The following is a 16,423-nucleotide window of genomic DNA, read 5'->3' as shown; positions in this document are numbered from 1 at the left end:
ATAGAATGAATTCTCTTACACGATAAGCTGTATCATTTTTCTCAATATTTTCACATACATGGTATCACTGTCATAGTCAGCTCATTCATTACTTATTAATTTATTTATAACATTTTTAAAATTTAATTACGAAGAAAGACATGGACATACAATCAAGATATGATCTAACACGTAGTAATAAGTGCAAGATGGCAAATGTCACAAACTGCCGAAGTTGGGGCTGCTGGACAGACATATATACATACGTGTAATACAGAACATTTCTATACATAATAAAGAAGAAAGGAATGTACCAATAGTTAGAACCTCCTCTTTCTCATCGTACTCAATTGTACAAAGCCATTCGGGAAGCATTGCCCGACGACGAAGCTTGAATAATTTGGATTTCTCCTTTCGTGTATCATCACATGTCTCCTTATCTCTACCCTTATTTGTTGAGGGTGAGGTTTTTTTAGGAATATCTTGCGTCTCTTCTAATGGTTGATGGCTATTAATGGTATTAGAAGGGTATAAAGGTGGTTTTTTCAATATAGGATTGCTTTTTTGAGGTGGATGTTGTGCCCTTGTGTTTGTAGCAGAAGATGAAGGGAGGTCTTTTGTGTTATTGATGCTTGGAAAATTTGTTACATTGTGTTGCTTTTTCCAAATAAGATTGCCTTTTTGTGGCATGGGTTGTGTAGTAGTAACCAATGAAGAAGGGCCTTGAGTGTTGGTTATGTTTGAATGATTTGGTACATTGAGTTGTTTCTTCCATATAGGATTGCTTTTTTGGGGCGGAGGTTGTACACTTGTGTCGGTAGTAGAAGATGAAGGGAGGTCTTGAGTGTTGATGATGTTTTGAGGGGTGAATGGTCCCCATCAACCATTATCTCCTCATGGATTTTTGACTAAGGAAGAAGGCAGTGTATGTTTAGGCTCCTTATTTACTAGTTGTGATAATTGTGATGAAAGCAATTTTGGAGCCTTATTTTGTATAGCAGCAGATGCATTTGTAGCTGAATTTATAGATGCTGGCCTAGTTCGTTTGCTACGATAACTCATGTTGATGAAGGTAATTGCAGAACCTGTAAATTGCACCAGCATTTCGTATCTAATATCAGCTAACTCCAAAGAATGAATGACAATATAAAACAAATGACACAACACATACAATAACATACAAATCGTAAGATATGAGTAATTGTACTATCTACTGTAGTTTAATATATGAGAAATTAACACTATATCGTTTCTAACAATACCTCTGACTAGGCAATCATCAAGATGCAGTGATATTTTGATCAATTTGCAACAACTTGTACCTATTTGCAACTGTGTACCTGGCAATCGCATAAATAAATTCAAAAGAAAAAGAGAAAAGTTAAATGTTTGGTGGAGAAGTATGTTAATAAAATAAAAACAAATGATCATTGCTCAAGTATAAATATAGTCAGAACTGATTCAGATTAAAGAAGAAAATATTATTCATAATTTTAACATTCATAAAATGTTTGAAATAGGAAAAACAATGCATAAAATGTTAAACGGAAAAAAAAAAAAAAAAACTAATTCTCATCGTCGCCCATATCAAACAAATCCCTTGGCTTAGTCTTAACAGCATGTAACCATCCTTTATTTATCTCATCCTCGATATAAAACACTTGTTTTGCTTGAGATGATAAAATAAATGGATCATCGTGCAAATTTCGACCCGTGTGCATCAATTTTGAGAAATTTACACAAACATTCCCAGTATGGTTTCTTTTCAAACCCCTTATTATATCAACCCAATCACAGCGAAACATTATAACCTTGTGAGAACCATAATAGTCTAATTCAAGTATCGCTTTTAGTCTTCCATAATACTCTTGGCCTTCTGCCTCTAACATAATGCCAGAATTTTGTGTCTTTCGATATCGCTCATGATCCACAATGTCAAATTTATAACCATTGATGATAACACTTTTTATCATTTTACAACGATAACTTAAACCACCAGCCAAGGCTTTTCTCAACTTCCCTTCTGTTTTACTATCATCTATGTTGTGGACCTAAGTAAATAAACGAAAACTTAAGTTAAACCTAAGTTGGACTTTATATGTGAAAAAAATAATAAAGTTAAAATTAACTTTGATAGCTAGTAACCTGATTTCGTAACCACTCATAAAATTCATTGATTATCCACCCTTTTTTTAATGATTTCGTTCACTTGGAATTGATTCTCTTGTCTTTTTTGGTCAATGAAATCACTTTACACATAGAAAAAAGTAAGTTAACTAACAAAATAATATTTAATAAACACTAAGTTTTTAACTTATTGCAATAATACTTACTCAAGAATTGGTTTCATCTCATCTGAATGAAGCAAAACATAGCGATGAGCTTGTTTTAAACTTTTATCATCCAGGCGAAAGTTTTCCATTTTTCCAACCACACGACAGCCCAAATTATATAAATAGATGTTGCTTAAAATTCCATCTTCATTTCTTTTTGGTCTATTAAATATGGTCTCAACACTTTCTAAATATCTCGAACAAAATGTAATTGTCTCCCATAAAAGGAACCCTTCGGCAATGGACCCTTCAGGTTGAGCTTTATTGCTTATTACATGAGATTTCAAAAATGCCAAGTACCTTGTAATATAATAAAAAATGTGAATATGATAACTAAAAAAATAAATATGATAATATTATTTATTATGGGAACGAAGCTTTAATTAAAAACAATTTTAAATTAAGAAATTGACCTTTCAATTGGATACATCCATCTGTAATGAACTAGTCCACCGATTCTAACCTCATCCACTAAATAAATTAATAGATGAACCATGATTGTGAAAAAAGTTGGTAGAAACTCTTTTTCCATCTTACAAAGAGTCAAAATAAGCTTGGATTGAATATCATCTAACTCCTTGGTATCAATAGTAGTTGAACATATCTTCTTGAAAAAGCAAGACAACTCCTCAATCAAGTCAATAACTTTTGTGGCATTTGATGCTCTTAAAGCAACCGGAAGTATATCTTGCATGAGGATATGATTGTCATGGCTTTTCATATTGATAAGTTTTCGCTGCTTCATGTTCACTCATCTTTGTGACGAGGGGAGAACTAGGTCGTTATCTAATCTTCCCTCGGTCAAACTAAATTTATAAACACTTAACAAACTTAAATACGAGTATAGAGGCAAGTCAAGGGTCGAACCCAAAGGAACGGTAATGTTCAAGAACTTTCAATTATGCGCCTAAGCTAGGTCGAAGACGAAGGTAAGAGAGAATACTAACAACTAACAAAACAAGTAACCAAGGAAATAAAACACTAGGAACGGGGATCAACAAGTAGTCATGTCAATTGCAACAACTTGGGAAGAGCATGCCAATCAAAGGTTGTGAGGACTAAATGATAAGAGCAATCAATAGGAATTAAAGAGCTATCTCCTAATTGTTAAGCTAGGGTTCACTATGAATAACAAACTAAGAGAATCACAATCAAAACCAATTGATAATTGCAATTCCTAAATCAATTGTTCATGTCATTAGCAATTACAATGCAATCTAGCATAATTCTCAAGGCCTAATTGAATTACACACATGCAAACCTTCATTAATCACTTTAATCTCAACAATTAATCAACACAATTCCAAAATTAATCACAATTAATCAATCATACAAGTTTCACCCAATTCCTAGCCAACAACTACTCAAACAACATCATCAAATCAACTATCAACTATAGAGTACAAGAATCAACAAAATATCAAGAACAATTACTCTAATCAAACATCAAATATCAAAATCAAACCAAACAAACATCAAATTAAACAAAGCAGTTGAATGAGATAGAGTTTAGAAATGCTCATTGATAATTAAGAAGATCTCCAACACAATTGTCACACTTGCATCTTCAATCTCTCAATCACCATTGAAATTCCTCACTTTCTCTCTCTAAAACTACTCCTAATCTAGCCTAATCTAGAGAGAGAAGCTCTCAACCTAAGAGAGAGAAAACTATTCTAAAACTAAATAATTACATGAATGAAGAATAATGGAAACCAAAAACTATATAAACAAAAGGAGAAAAGAAGCTTAAAATCGTAAAAGACCCAGAAACCCGCGCCCGCGGAGAAATCGGCCGCGCACGCGGAGGGGAACGGACACCCTGATAGCCGCACCCGCGGCCCAAGCACACACCCGCGGGGCCAAGGCCCGCGCCCTCGGGGAGCCCTCGGGACAACCACGGGTGCTTACTTCCCAAATACGGCAGTTTTGGAGCTGCAGCAACCCCGCGCCCGCGGGTACAGTAGCCCGCGCCCGCGGCAGTTTCCAGGGCCAACTTCAGAAGGCTGTAACTTCCGATATAAGAATCGTATGAAGGCGTGCTACCTATGATTGGAAAGCTCTTCAAGTCTAGTTTCGAACCCAACTTGAATCACCCTAATCCGATCTGTAGAACTTGAGATATGACTAAAATAATGCACAAAGGTCCTATTTGATACTTTGCAATCCTTCGTTTTCGTTTGTTTCAAACTCAAATTCAATTCCGAAAAGTGCATATTGATCCTAGTGGGTGCAATTTTCAATTCCCATGAATATAGCCCGTGACGTACCTACAAAACAAGACAAAGAAACGGAGAAGTAAGAGAAATAGCCGAGAAATGAATAAAATGATAAGAAAGCCATTAAAAGCATCCATTTCTCTAAACTAACACAAAAACACGCGAATCGAGTATTATTCTCTAAAAATACGACATAAAAGACTACAAAGGAGCATAGAAATATAAAGTAAACATAGCCTAAAGGTGCCATAAATGGCACGGATCACTTTGCAAGTTAGATCCATATCCATCTGGAACTCTCAGATTTTGTAAGACTTGTAGAAATCTTTCTTTTTCTTCTATAGACATGGTTTAAGACGCTGGAGGCATATAGTTTTCTCGATTAGAATCAATCAAAAGATGAGATTTTATATTCAACTCTTTAAGGCCCTCTCTAGCGCTCTTGTCATCTCTAGTCTTGTCCATATCTAAAAGAGTTCCTAACAAATTGTCACAAACATTCTTTTCAATGTGCATAACATCTAAATTATGTCTCAGAAGATTGTGTTCCCAGTATTCCAATTAAAAAAATGTACTTTTCTTTCTCCAAATAACATTATTGGAATCATGTTCACATTGTCATCATCAAATTCATTAGTGGATTTCCTACCTTTCTTTCTCCTCCTTTTATTAGAGGATTTTTTCGACTTTCCATAGACATAGTTAAACCTTTCTTGTTCCTTCAAAATGTCCTTCCCACTAGTGGGAACTGGGGCAAGACCATATTCCTTAGTCCCATCAAATAAATGGGCTTGAGAACGATAAGGATGATCAAGTGGCAACCATTTTCGATGGCCAGGGTAGCAAATTTTACCACCAAAATAATATGAGTAAGTAGAATGGGCGCATGAAGGGCAAGCTTTATAACCTCTTGTACTCCAACCAGTCAACATAGCATATGCTGGGAAGTCATTTATAGTGGAGTGTAAGGCTGCTCGCATTTTAAAATTTTTTACACTATATGCATCAAAGGCATCAACACCATCCCATAACAATTTTAACTCATGGATTAATGGCTGCAAATGCACATCAATATCAATCCCCGGACTATATTTACCAGGAACAATCAAAGACAAAATGAATGATGATGGCTTCATATAAAGCCATGGTGGCAAATTATAAGGAATTAAAACCACATGCCATGTACTATAATTAGTATTCATAAGACGATACGGATTGAAACCATCACTTGCTAAACCCAACCTTACACTACGAGGATCAGCGGCAAATTCTTGATATCTCTCGTCAAATTTTTTCCAAGCCTCACCATGTGCTGGGTGTCTTAGAACCTTATTATCCTTGCGACAAAAATGTCATCTCATGTACATGGCTGTTTTAGATGACATATAAAGTCTTTTTAATCTAGGGATAAGAGGAAAATATTGCATTACTTTAGCCGACTCACCCTTTTTACACGATTGTTTACCTTTCTCACTTGCATCACCTTCCTTCCCTTTCACAGTTTTCCACCTTGACGTATGACAAACATGACACTCATTTTTTTCTGCAAATTCTCTCCAATACATCATGCAATCATTTGGACATGCATCAATTTTCTCATACCCTAATCCCAAGTCCTTAATTATTTTCATGCACTCATAATAAGACGATGGAAACTCATTGATTTGAGGAAATGCATCTACTTAAAGTTCAATCAGTTTAGTGAATGACTTAGCGGACCAATGGAACATACATTTAAGATGAAACAAGTGCAACAGAAATGATAACTTTGATAAAGTAGTACACCCATCATACAAACCCTCATAAGAAGCTTCCAATAGTCTTTTATACTTGACATCTTCTTCATTAGAGTTAGTAGATGGATTTACATTTCCTACATCATAACAAAAATCAAACTCTTTGTGCATATCGTATGAATCTCCCACTTCGTTCATATCAGATGAGCACTCTTCATTGTGCATGTTTTGGGATTCAACATGAGAGTCTGAAATGACAACCCTAAAGGCTTCTGTTAACAAACCACCCATATCATCTAGACCTATTACCTTTTCATTTATGGGGTTTTCTAGGGTATTGGTCCCGTCATCAACTCTAGAATGAAAAACCCAATTCATGTACTTCTTAAAAAAGCCATTACATAAATTATGTCCTCCTACTTTTTCTATGGGTAACCATTCATTCACTTTGCATTTATTACATGGGCAAAACTCTATAAGAGTCTTCTTAGCAAGTTCAATAAATTTCATGCAACCTTTGTAATAAGCAGGTTCACCAGTGCATAAATCAATCCAACTGGAATCCATTATTTCTACAAAAAAAAATAAAATAACTTATTCTGTTTATTTTTTAAAATTAGAAAGGACTTAAATCAATACAATAGCGGTATAAATTAATATTCATGTTCAACATATCACCTAAAGCATGATATTTATTTAGTCATAAGCCATGTAAAAGTATTACATTTATGCATCAATTACTGCTATAACATGATTAAATTATTGTTAATTTATCATTCTAACCACAATATAGGAAGAGGAATCAATTTAAATGAAACAACATCAAGAATTCACTTAAAATTTTGTATAAGCTAAGTATTAATAATGACGATAATTAGAAGGAAAATTTTAAAAAACCCTCTCAACTACTTATGACTTAATCACCCAAAAAAAAAACAAAAAAACATAACTCAATAAAAAGCAGTTCACAATCAAGCCTAGAAGCATATATTTTTTACTATGGCAGCAATTAATCTTTAAATAAAAAAACCAAAAATAATAATGAATAAACATGATAATTGTAAAATCATGAGAAAGCAATATGCAATCAAGCTACTATCATGCATTCTTAGACATATTAATTGTAGTTATATCCTTGAAGGGTACTAGTAGTTACCTGGATTGGTTGGAGGAGTGCAACTGTGATTCAAGCCTACTCCTACTTGTTATCCAGATTATCTTGTTGTTCGTTGTCCCCTTCAATTTGCACCCAATAGCCGAATTCACTTAGTTTTTCATTTAAAGAGTAAAAGATGTAATAAAAAAAATATACGATATAAACCAATATAGCACAATTAGCAGAATCTAACAAATCCTATTTTATAGTCTAGTACGTCGTACTCCCAGCACAACCCATCAGATCATCTAAATTAAAGAATATAACTACTCCTCCTACAAGACCCATTAACTTAATCAAAGAATCTTACAAGTCCTATTTCTTTTTCATGCATCGTTTTCTAGAAACTCGTAATTTAGATGTGATTAAGAAAAAAAAAACTTAAAAACAAACTCTACATAAACTCTATTACTTGTGCTTGTCGTAAATTCCTTCAGTTTTGAGTCATAGTAAAATATCACTTTTTACTAAGCTCAAATATTTCTAGCATTTCCTTGACCAAATTACTTTATCCCTCAGTGGTTCATGTGACAGCAACACAATATAACTTCAGCCATTTAGCTTTAATCAATCACACTAAAGTAGCCATTATCATTCATCTTTTAACTGTTGGTTCTAAACTCTTTATAATTATGATACTTTTCCTGTTTTCTCAATTTAGGAAACAAAAACGAAATCTCTTTCAAGGCCATATAATTGCAAAGTATAACCTTTTCTACTTTATTTATGTTTAAGGTGGGTTATTCTCTACAAATTATCTATTACTTGAGCGTGAATTGAGTCAAAAACAACAAAAAATTACTCCATAGCCCAAAACATTCCCTAATCCCAAACAAGCAAACTGCAAAACTCCTCAAACTACAATCCATAACATCACACCCTCGGTATAATCCGAAAACTCATAATTTAGATGTGCTTAAGAAAAAAAAAACAAAAATCTCATAAGGCAGCAATTTAAAACTGTAATTTCTAAATATATAATTTATAATTTCGTCAATTCGCAAATCAAACGAACAATTCATAATTTCAGGAAAAATTAAGAAGAAAAAAAACTGAAAAATTCAACGGAGGGAACAAATCTAAATGTATTACTAATTTGTAATTGTAATTGGTGATTTTATCAACATTTAAACTCATCTTTGACAATATTTTTCGTAAAAGTAATCATAATTAAAACCCTAAAATCAATCTACACAAATCGAAGAAAAAAAAAAACAATCGAAGAAATTAAAAAGAAAACAATTACCTTTCAAAGATATGCAATCGGCAAAACAAGATGATGAGAAATGATTATTCTTAGATGTTGGAGAAGTAAAATATAAAATCAAAACAGGGAAAAAGTTAGGGTTTAAGTGGAGAAGGTAACTGATGATATGAAAAGAGTAGTAGTACTGATGAGTGCATGAGGCATTCAATCTTTTTTTTTTTTTTTTTTCAATTAAGTGCGTTTAAGTTTTCCAAATTTTCATTGGCGGGCTTGGAACTATTGGGCTTATTTACCACAAGGGAAGCACATGATACCTCGACACTTTTAGTAGTCAGAAAAAGCTTATGACACTAAAACGCGTCGAGGTTAACCGGGATTTATATTTTAGCATTGACGGTATTCCATAGTGTCGAGGCTATAGTGTCGAGATTACATGGGTTTTGTAGTAGTGATGTGTTGCATAAATATCCCATGTTAGCTACAATTTGATATAAATGTCATATACCTGAGTTTGTATTCCAAATAAACATAAAAAAATGGTAGATTTTTTCTTGTTATTATGAATGGTAAGGTTTTTTAGGTTTGGAAAACCCCCTTGATGTGAACAGCAGCATAGTTAACTCTGATGCAGCTAGGTTCTTGAGCTAATATGCGGGATAGTGTTGGCGATTTTATGGTTGCGTCTTGTGTTATGGTTTTTAAGGATCTTGCTGAATAATTGAGCTCGAAACACTGATAATATAATGTTCTTGCAGCTCTAAAAGTTTAGGCAACCTATTTCTGTCTAATTACAAAAGATATTGTGGAAATTTCCAACTCTTGTGTCAGCATCAAGTTTTCCCATTTTGTAGAAGGTAACCAAGGTGCACATAAACTAGGACAGATTAGTAAAAATTTTGATTGCCTTTTAATTTTTATGGATTGATAAGGTGAAGCCCTAATTTTGTATCTCAAATGACTATGTTATTTTTATTAATTAATATATGTTGTGCTTTCTGTACCAAAAAAAAAAAAAAAAAAAAATCCAGACTAATTTGAAATGCAAATTGCAAATTGTTAATATGATAATTTGATCAATATACAAAGTAGGAATAACTTCTACAATTAAGTAACAAATACGCTTCCACTACACAAGATAACTCATGTACATTAGTAGTCACCAAGATAAGCAAACATGGTGTACATGGCAACACTGACCACCATTGATATTGTTATATATAACATGATTGAGATGCAATAGCTCCTTGTCACACCCCTTCTCTTCTTATACTTCTCAATTTCATTTTTGCCTTGACGATCATCGATTCAATCGATAGCTTATGCTTCTGAGATATTAGGACGTTGGTTACATCCCACTAACAGTCCACAACGTCTTCATCCACCCATTCAAAGAAATCGCATCCCTTTCGACCTGTTTCAAGTCGTAAAATTTGCAAGAAAGTAATCGCCTCCCCGGGTCCAACTGGTTCTCTTACTCGCAAGAAATCCACATTCGTAATGCTTTGATCTACTCATATTCAAAATTGGCAAATTTTATCAATGAACAAATTCATAATTTTTTTGTGAAATTACATTAGAAAATAAGATAAGATCATAATATACTTCTTGTTTGAATGAATGTATGTGCCCCCAATTTGAATTTTTGTTTTAATTTGATCTGGAGATGCACTTCATTCTTGACATTAAATACATACCCCATTTAAAGTACCTTTATTGTTCAAAATTTATGCCATCACATTTCCTTGTTTTTTGGTTGAAACAGTTAAACATGAGTTAAGTATTGCTATTCCTTATAGTCTTACTATTATTGTTTTCATGCCATTTCCGAGTCGTATCCAGTTATATACATTTTTAAATTTTTTTTTACTTTTAATACTGTTAATTGGTACCAAATACTGTTAAATATTACAAATAAACTGCTATTGAAATTAAATGTTACTTAAATTAAAATACAAAAATCAGTGATTGAAAAGAAAAAGTAAAATATTAATAAGGACATACATTTGAGTAATAGCCAATACATTAAAGCATACACTTCCCATCGTACATAAATTTGACTAATAGCAGGTGGCCAAAACATTTACGATGGTTTAATCCATAGGCAAAATAAATACTAAGTTTCTAAACACAGTTTCTTACATATAGAGATAAATTACAATTAATAACCATGTTTTAACCCTTACTACTTATTCTAGTATCCTTCATTCTTTTGCCATAAGTTTAGTTAGTTTATGCGTAGGAAATGATGAAATCTCCGTCTCTCAAATCTTTTGGGCTCGATGTGAGCATGGAGGTAAGTTCCATCGCGAATTCCTTCCTCTTAAAATGTTTACACTATAATGCAAATCAGCTTCGTTAAGCCACAATCTTACCGTTTTTAGATTCATCCGGTATTAGATGCCCATCGGGAGAACACATTCGTCATGGGGGTGTCATGTCTTGCTCTAAATTAAAATGTGTTTCTTCGTTCGAATAAATCATTAATGTGAAAAATTAATCTCTCATTTGAAATAACACCTCATGGATTGGTGGTTGTCCTTCCTATTAAAACAATAACCCGTTATTGATTACTTTAGCTCATCAACAACAATATTTATTGTAATAAATTTTGTTGAACTTACTTACCGTGTTGTACGTAAGAACTACGTCATCCTTGCAAAAATCTATTTGATATGGTGTCTCAGTTGATGTGATTAGTTGACCTCGGTTGTAGAAATGCAACTCCTCTGGACGGACACCGGATCTTCTCTCATAATGAAGAAATAAGTAGTTAAAGGGTTTGTCGACATTGACGGTATACTGTAGCCTGTCGCCATTCACGATCCCACTCTTAATACACATGCTACATTGTGTAAGGAGGCCGGGGCAGACCTACTAACACCACACTATCAACGGTTTTATCTTTTTTGTGCCGACAAGGAAGATGAAGATGTGGAAATTTTCAAGAAAATAAAAGTTAGGAAAATTCTACATGGTGGCCTCAAGGTTCCATGTTTTGTATATGGAAGACACATTTTTTTGTCAAGTCTCTAAAGTGGCGCCCAACTTTTGAAAAATTAACCATAGTGTCCATTTTTAAGTTTAAGGATACCCTTTTTAGTTTTGTTAACCCTAATAAATAAAAAAAAATAGAAAAAATTATATACATAAAAAAAAAAAAAAAAAACCACCTACCAAATTGCCAAACCCCACTGCCGCCACCACCTCGCCGGCCAGAGCCCTAACCCAACAACCCAGCAGCAAGCAACTCCCCTTTCCTTTTCCCATCTCCCGATTTGACCCTCTCCCTTACCGAAACTACAGAACAAAATCCCAAAACCCCCAACCCAAACCCGAAACGTAAACCTTAACAAATTGGGGCTAATTTAGGGTATAGGGTTTCGGGTTCGGGTTAATGGTTTTAGTTTTGGGGTCGTCGACTCGCAGTGGAGGAAGGGCAGGTCAAATCGAGGGAGGCGTGTTTAATTGGTGGAGGGGCTCGAATGGTGGGGAGGGGCTACCTATTGTGTGGTTGGCCGGGGAAGGGATAGGGAGTGGTTGGGGTTGGGCTGGTCAGCCGGCAGGCGAGCAGGGTGGCTGGGCTGTGGGGTTAGAGTTCTGGCGAGGAGGTGGTAGTTGGGTTGCTAATTGGGTTTCTTTATATATATAAGTTTTATTGTTTATAGAATAATTTTTTTTTAAAAAAAAATCAAAGGTTAACCATTAAAATTGTAAAGGTTATCCAAAAATCTAAAAAAAGGACACTATGTTTAATTTTCCAAAGCTTGGGTGCCACTTAAGAGACTTGAAAAAAAAGTGTATCTTCCATATAGAAAACATGAAACCTTGAGGCCACCATGCAGAATTTCCCTAAAAGTAAAAAGAGGTACATGGAGTTAGCAGACTTTTTTTAAGAAGTGAAGGCTGTCTATTACATGAAGAGCTGGACGTGGAAGGTGATAGTAGTAACTTTGTGATTTGATGTAAATATTAAATGCATGTGAACAATCTTTTGAATTAAGTTTGTACTTTTTGTTTGACACATACATTTTCCTTACAAGTAAGTAGGTGAAAAGTGTTTGCGTATATTGAATGACTCCGAATGCTCAATTAATTTTAAAACAAATATAGATTTATATCATTTCATTATCTCACTAGGGACACTAATATTTCCAAATAGCATGAACATGGGACATCCTTGGCAACTAGAACAACGAACTAAGTACGTCATAATACAATTTAGATTGGACATAGACATTTTTTAAACAAAATTATTTAAGCTTGTCGTAGTTCAATTCTTTGTTTTGGTTTTGCACTTTTTTGCCATTCACCATTAACTTCCCAACCTTCATCCCGACCCACATCTCCAACATTTACTTCTTTCGCTAGGAATACGGAAACTCCCATTCGACCCTGTTGTAAACAAAAACGTTAAGGATATGATTAAGAAGATATTATTAAGTGTAAAAGAGTTTTTAATAAATTATTAATTTACAAGTTAAATTTTAGCTTTACCATGGGCAACTGGTGTTGTTGCTGCTCTGCCATTTGAAATGTGTTATGATGTTTGATCTCATTCCCACACTCTCATTCCCACACTGCCTTTGTATAGATGGAGTGAAAGGAGTTATTAATTCGTACATGTATGAAAAAGGTTTTGTTTTATGATAGTTTATATTTGAATAAGAATTGTATAATAATTAACAAAAATGGTATATAGCATGTTTGGATAACCTGTAGGTCTTAACAAGCGATTGTATATAGTTTTGATATGGAATAACATAAAATAGTATATAAATTAAGAATAACAGTTTAAAAAATATAATAATAAGTTGTTAACAATAATAAAAGTTAACACTTAATTTAAAATCGTAAACAGTAGTTCCTGCATGAACTACGTAGATGAACTACGTATATACGTAGATGAAATACGTATAGGACAACAGTAAATTGTGGCATGAACTGTAACTTAAAAATTTTAAACTGTTAAAAATCTTAAATAAATGTATGTAATTAATTTTAAAATGTATATATTTATAGTACCTTGTGTACTTAGTGTTGGTTTTGTATGTAATAGTTTATTTATTAAAATAGAGAATATTATTTTATAAACTATGAATAACCGTTTCTGAATAGTTTATAATAATTTAAGAATGTATAATACCAGAATACCTTGTCTCAAAAAAAAAAAAAAAAAAAAAAACAGAATATCTGAATAATATACACACATGTACATTTTTTAAATTTTTGGCCTTTTCTCCTTAACTAATAATTGGATGTTAATTATTATCCCAGAAGTTTTGTATATTTATATAACAATATTCAAATAATTATAGTCATTTTTATTATGATTTAATTGTTTTTAGAGTAATTTCTATAAGTTGGGATTATGTGTGCTTTCGAGAGCAATCAAATCATGCATCGTATGATGATTACCCTTACATATATACCTTACCATGGATTTAAAGGAAACATTTTTTGTACACAAAATGAATAAAAAATGTATCACAAAATGTGAATGATTAGATTTTTTAATAGACGACGGCAAACGTACCAGTGAAGTGACTGAAATTTTCAGCGAAAAGTGGGGTTGGTAAAACCCAAATATACTTGCAGCTACTATTGACGTGCAAATATACTTGCAGCTACTATTGACGTGCCTGTTGTATCCGTGGATACAACAGGCACGTCAATAGTAGCTGCAAGTATATTTGGGTTTTACCAACCCCACTTTTCGCTGAAAATCTCAGTCACTTCACTGGTACGTATGCCGTCGTCTATTAAAAAATCTAATCATTCACATTCTGTGATACATTTTTTATTCATTTTGTGTACGGATCTTCTTTTTACGTACAAGAATGTGAATGTTTCTTGCTACTAGACTTAACAAACTAAGTACACATTTTGTTGGAAGCCAGTTAGATGATGCTAATCCACTTAGTTTGATACAAGTAAAAAAAAAAAAAAAAAAAAAGATGATCCAAGCCAAATCATGTTGGTATTGAACCAAGTGGAACTAATGGTGTTGAATTCTCATAAAAGTTGTAGGCACACCAGAGTTATTGCTCTAGATTAAATTGCCTATTTATTCAGACGTGAACACAATAATACATCCGAAGGCTTCATTGAGCAGAAACGGATATTAGAGGCTGTAGCGAGGAATATCAAACAAATTGCTAAGACTTAAAACATTTTTTTCATTGTCATGAATGAAGTTAGCAATGTTTTTACTCATGCACAAACTAATTTTGGCACTTCCACCCACACATATACTTCTGGTCGGGAAGTCAAGACATCACTAGGGACAATATGGGAACAGATGATTCCGAATAAGGTGTTCATTTAAAACAATATGAGAGTGACAATCAATCATGCTACCGTGAGTGCATGGTGATGAAGAGCACTTAATCAAACCTACAGGGCCGTTTATGTCCATTTTGTATCACATCTAATGGATTAGTAGCTGATTGACAATATTTGATTTTGGTGAAACATTAAACAAATGTAAAAGAGTTTTGCTTAAATATTGCTATTATTTTGATATAGTATAATGTTATTCATATTTAATATACTGCTATTTTTTAGAAATTAACTGTTTAAGTATGATATTATATTCACAAAATGTAAGAGAGTTTTATCTATAATCTGGACATTTATGGTGTTATTATTATTAAGTATACTGTTATTTAGGTTTAACTTACAGCGATTTGAGTTGAGGGATTTGGTTGAGGGCAATGTTGTTATTTAGGTGTAATTAAGTATACTGGACATTTATTGTAATTCTCCGTATTTTTATGTATTTTATAAAGTATTTAAGTATTTATAAAATATATTTTAAGAGATCATGTATTTTAATTTAATATTGTAAAGGGTTAAAATATTTTAACTATAAGGTTTTATAAAAAGTAAATTATATTTTGGGCCAAACGTATATTATTGGGCCTTGTTAAAAATATCGTATGTAAACTAGTCCTACATACTCTTACTGGAATAACCCATTTCATTTAAATAAGTCCAACCCTTTATTTGAACTTTTGTGGGACAAATGTTTTATAATCCAAGCCCAATTATTTATTGAGCTTTAACTTAAACCCTATTCTGTACTCTATAAATACCTCTCAAAATTCCAAAATTTTTCCACACAAAGAGGCTCAAAGATATCATATTTTTCCCATGTAAGTTTCCTTTTCTTTTCCCTTTTCCTCATTTTACTTTTCTTTCTTTTTCTTTTTTTTTCCTTTTTCTTCTTTTGCCTTTTTCTTGTTTCATGGGGTTATACATGAACTTGGTTTCAAAAAATGCAAACCTTGGGCCAATTGCATGTCACCTCACCACCGCTCGTTGCCACGTCACTCACCGTCAGCGACCACCCACCTCACTCCTGGTGGCTGGCCGCCGCCTAGCCGGCCAGACACCACCCCTCGGTGGTTCTCTCTCTCTCCTTTTTTATCTTGTTTTAATTGTTATTTCAATACTTTATATTTTGGGTATTCATTTTGATTGTTTAAACATGATTAATATATATTATAATTGTGTTTTAACGATTAAAGATTGTAAAAATTTTAGATTATAAAGTGTTTAATTTTTAGATTTTATAAAGTATTAAAAGTTAGGGTTTAATTATTAAAGTGTTGATTTTTAGGGTTCTAACTTGCAATTGATTTGGGGGTTGTATACACCCATTGATTGGTAGTGTTTATAAATCCTAAAGATTATATCTTTATGGAGTTTTGATTAAATTATATTGCTGGAATTTCTATTGAAGCACTACTTTTGTGTTTTAATAAAAACGGTTGATTACCCATAACTACAAA

At 33.1% G+C, this 16,423-nt stretch overlaps 1 protein-coding gene across 1 annotated transcript; it reads right to left on the bottom strand.

Annotated features, from left to right (window-relative positions):
- Positions 1-5,064: 5,064 nt before the first annotated feature.
- Positions 5,065-6,834, bottom strand: LOC145632756 (uncharacterized). Its single transcript, XM_081685094.1, has 3 exons — positions 6,264-6,834; positions 5,962-6,209; positions 5,065-5,868 (listed from the first exon to the last, which is right to left on the bottom strand). Exons 1-3 carry the CDS (start codon positions 6,832-6,834, stop codon positions 5,065-5,067), a joined length of 1,623 nt encoding a protein of 540 aa, XP_081541220.1.
- Between the last annotated feature and the right edge of the window lie 9,589 nt (positions 6,835-16,423).

The sequence above is a fragment of the Chenopodium album genome, chromosome 5 (assembly GCF_948465745.1).
Source record: "Chenopodium album chromosome 5, dcCheAlbu1.1, whole genome shotgun sequence".
Taxonomy (NCBI): domain Eukaryota; kingdom Viridiplantae; phylum Streptophyta; class Magnoliopsida; order Caryophyllales; family Amaranthaceae; genus Chenopodium; species Chenopodium album.
Note: the sequence above shows the minus strand (reverse complement) of the source record. Positions and strands in the feature narration are given on the sequence as shown.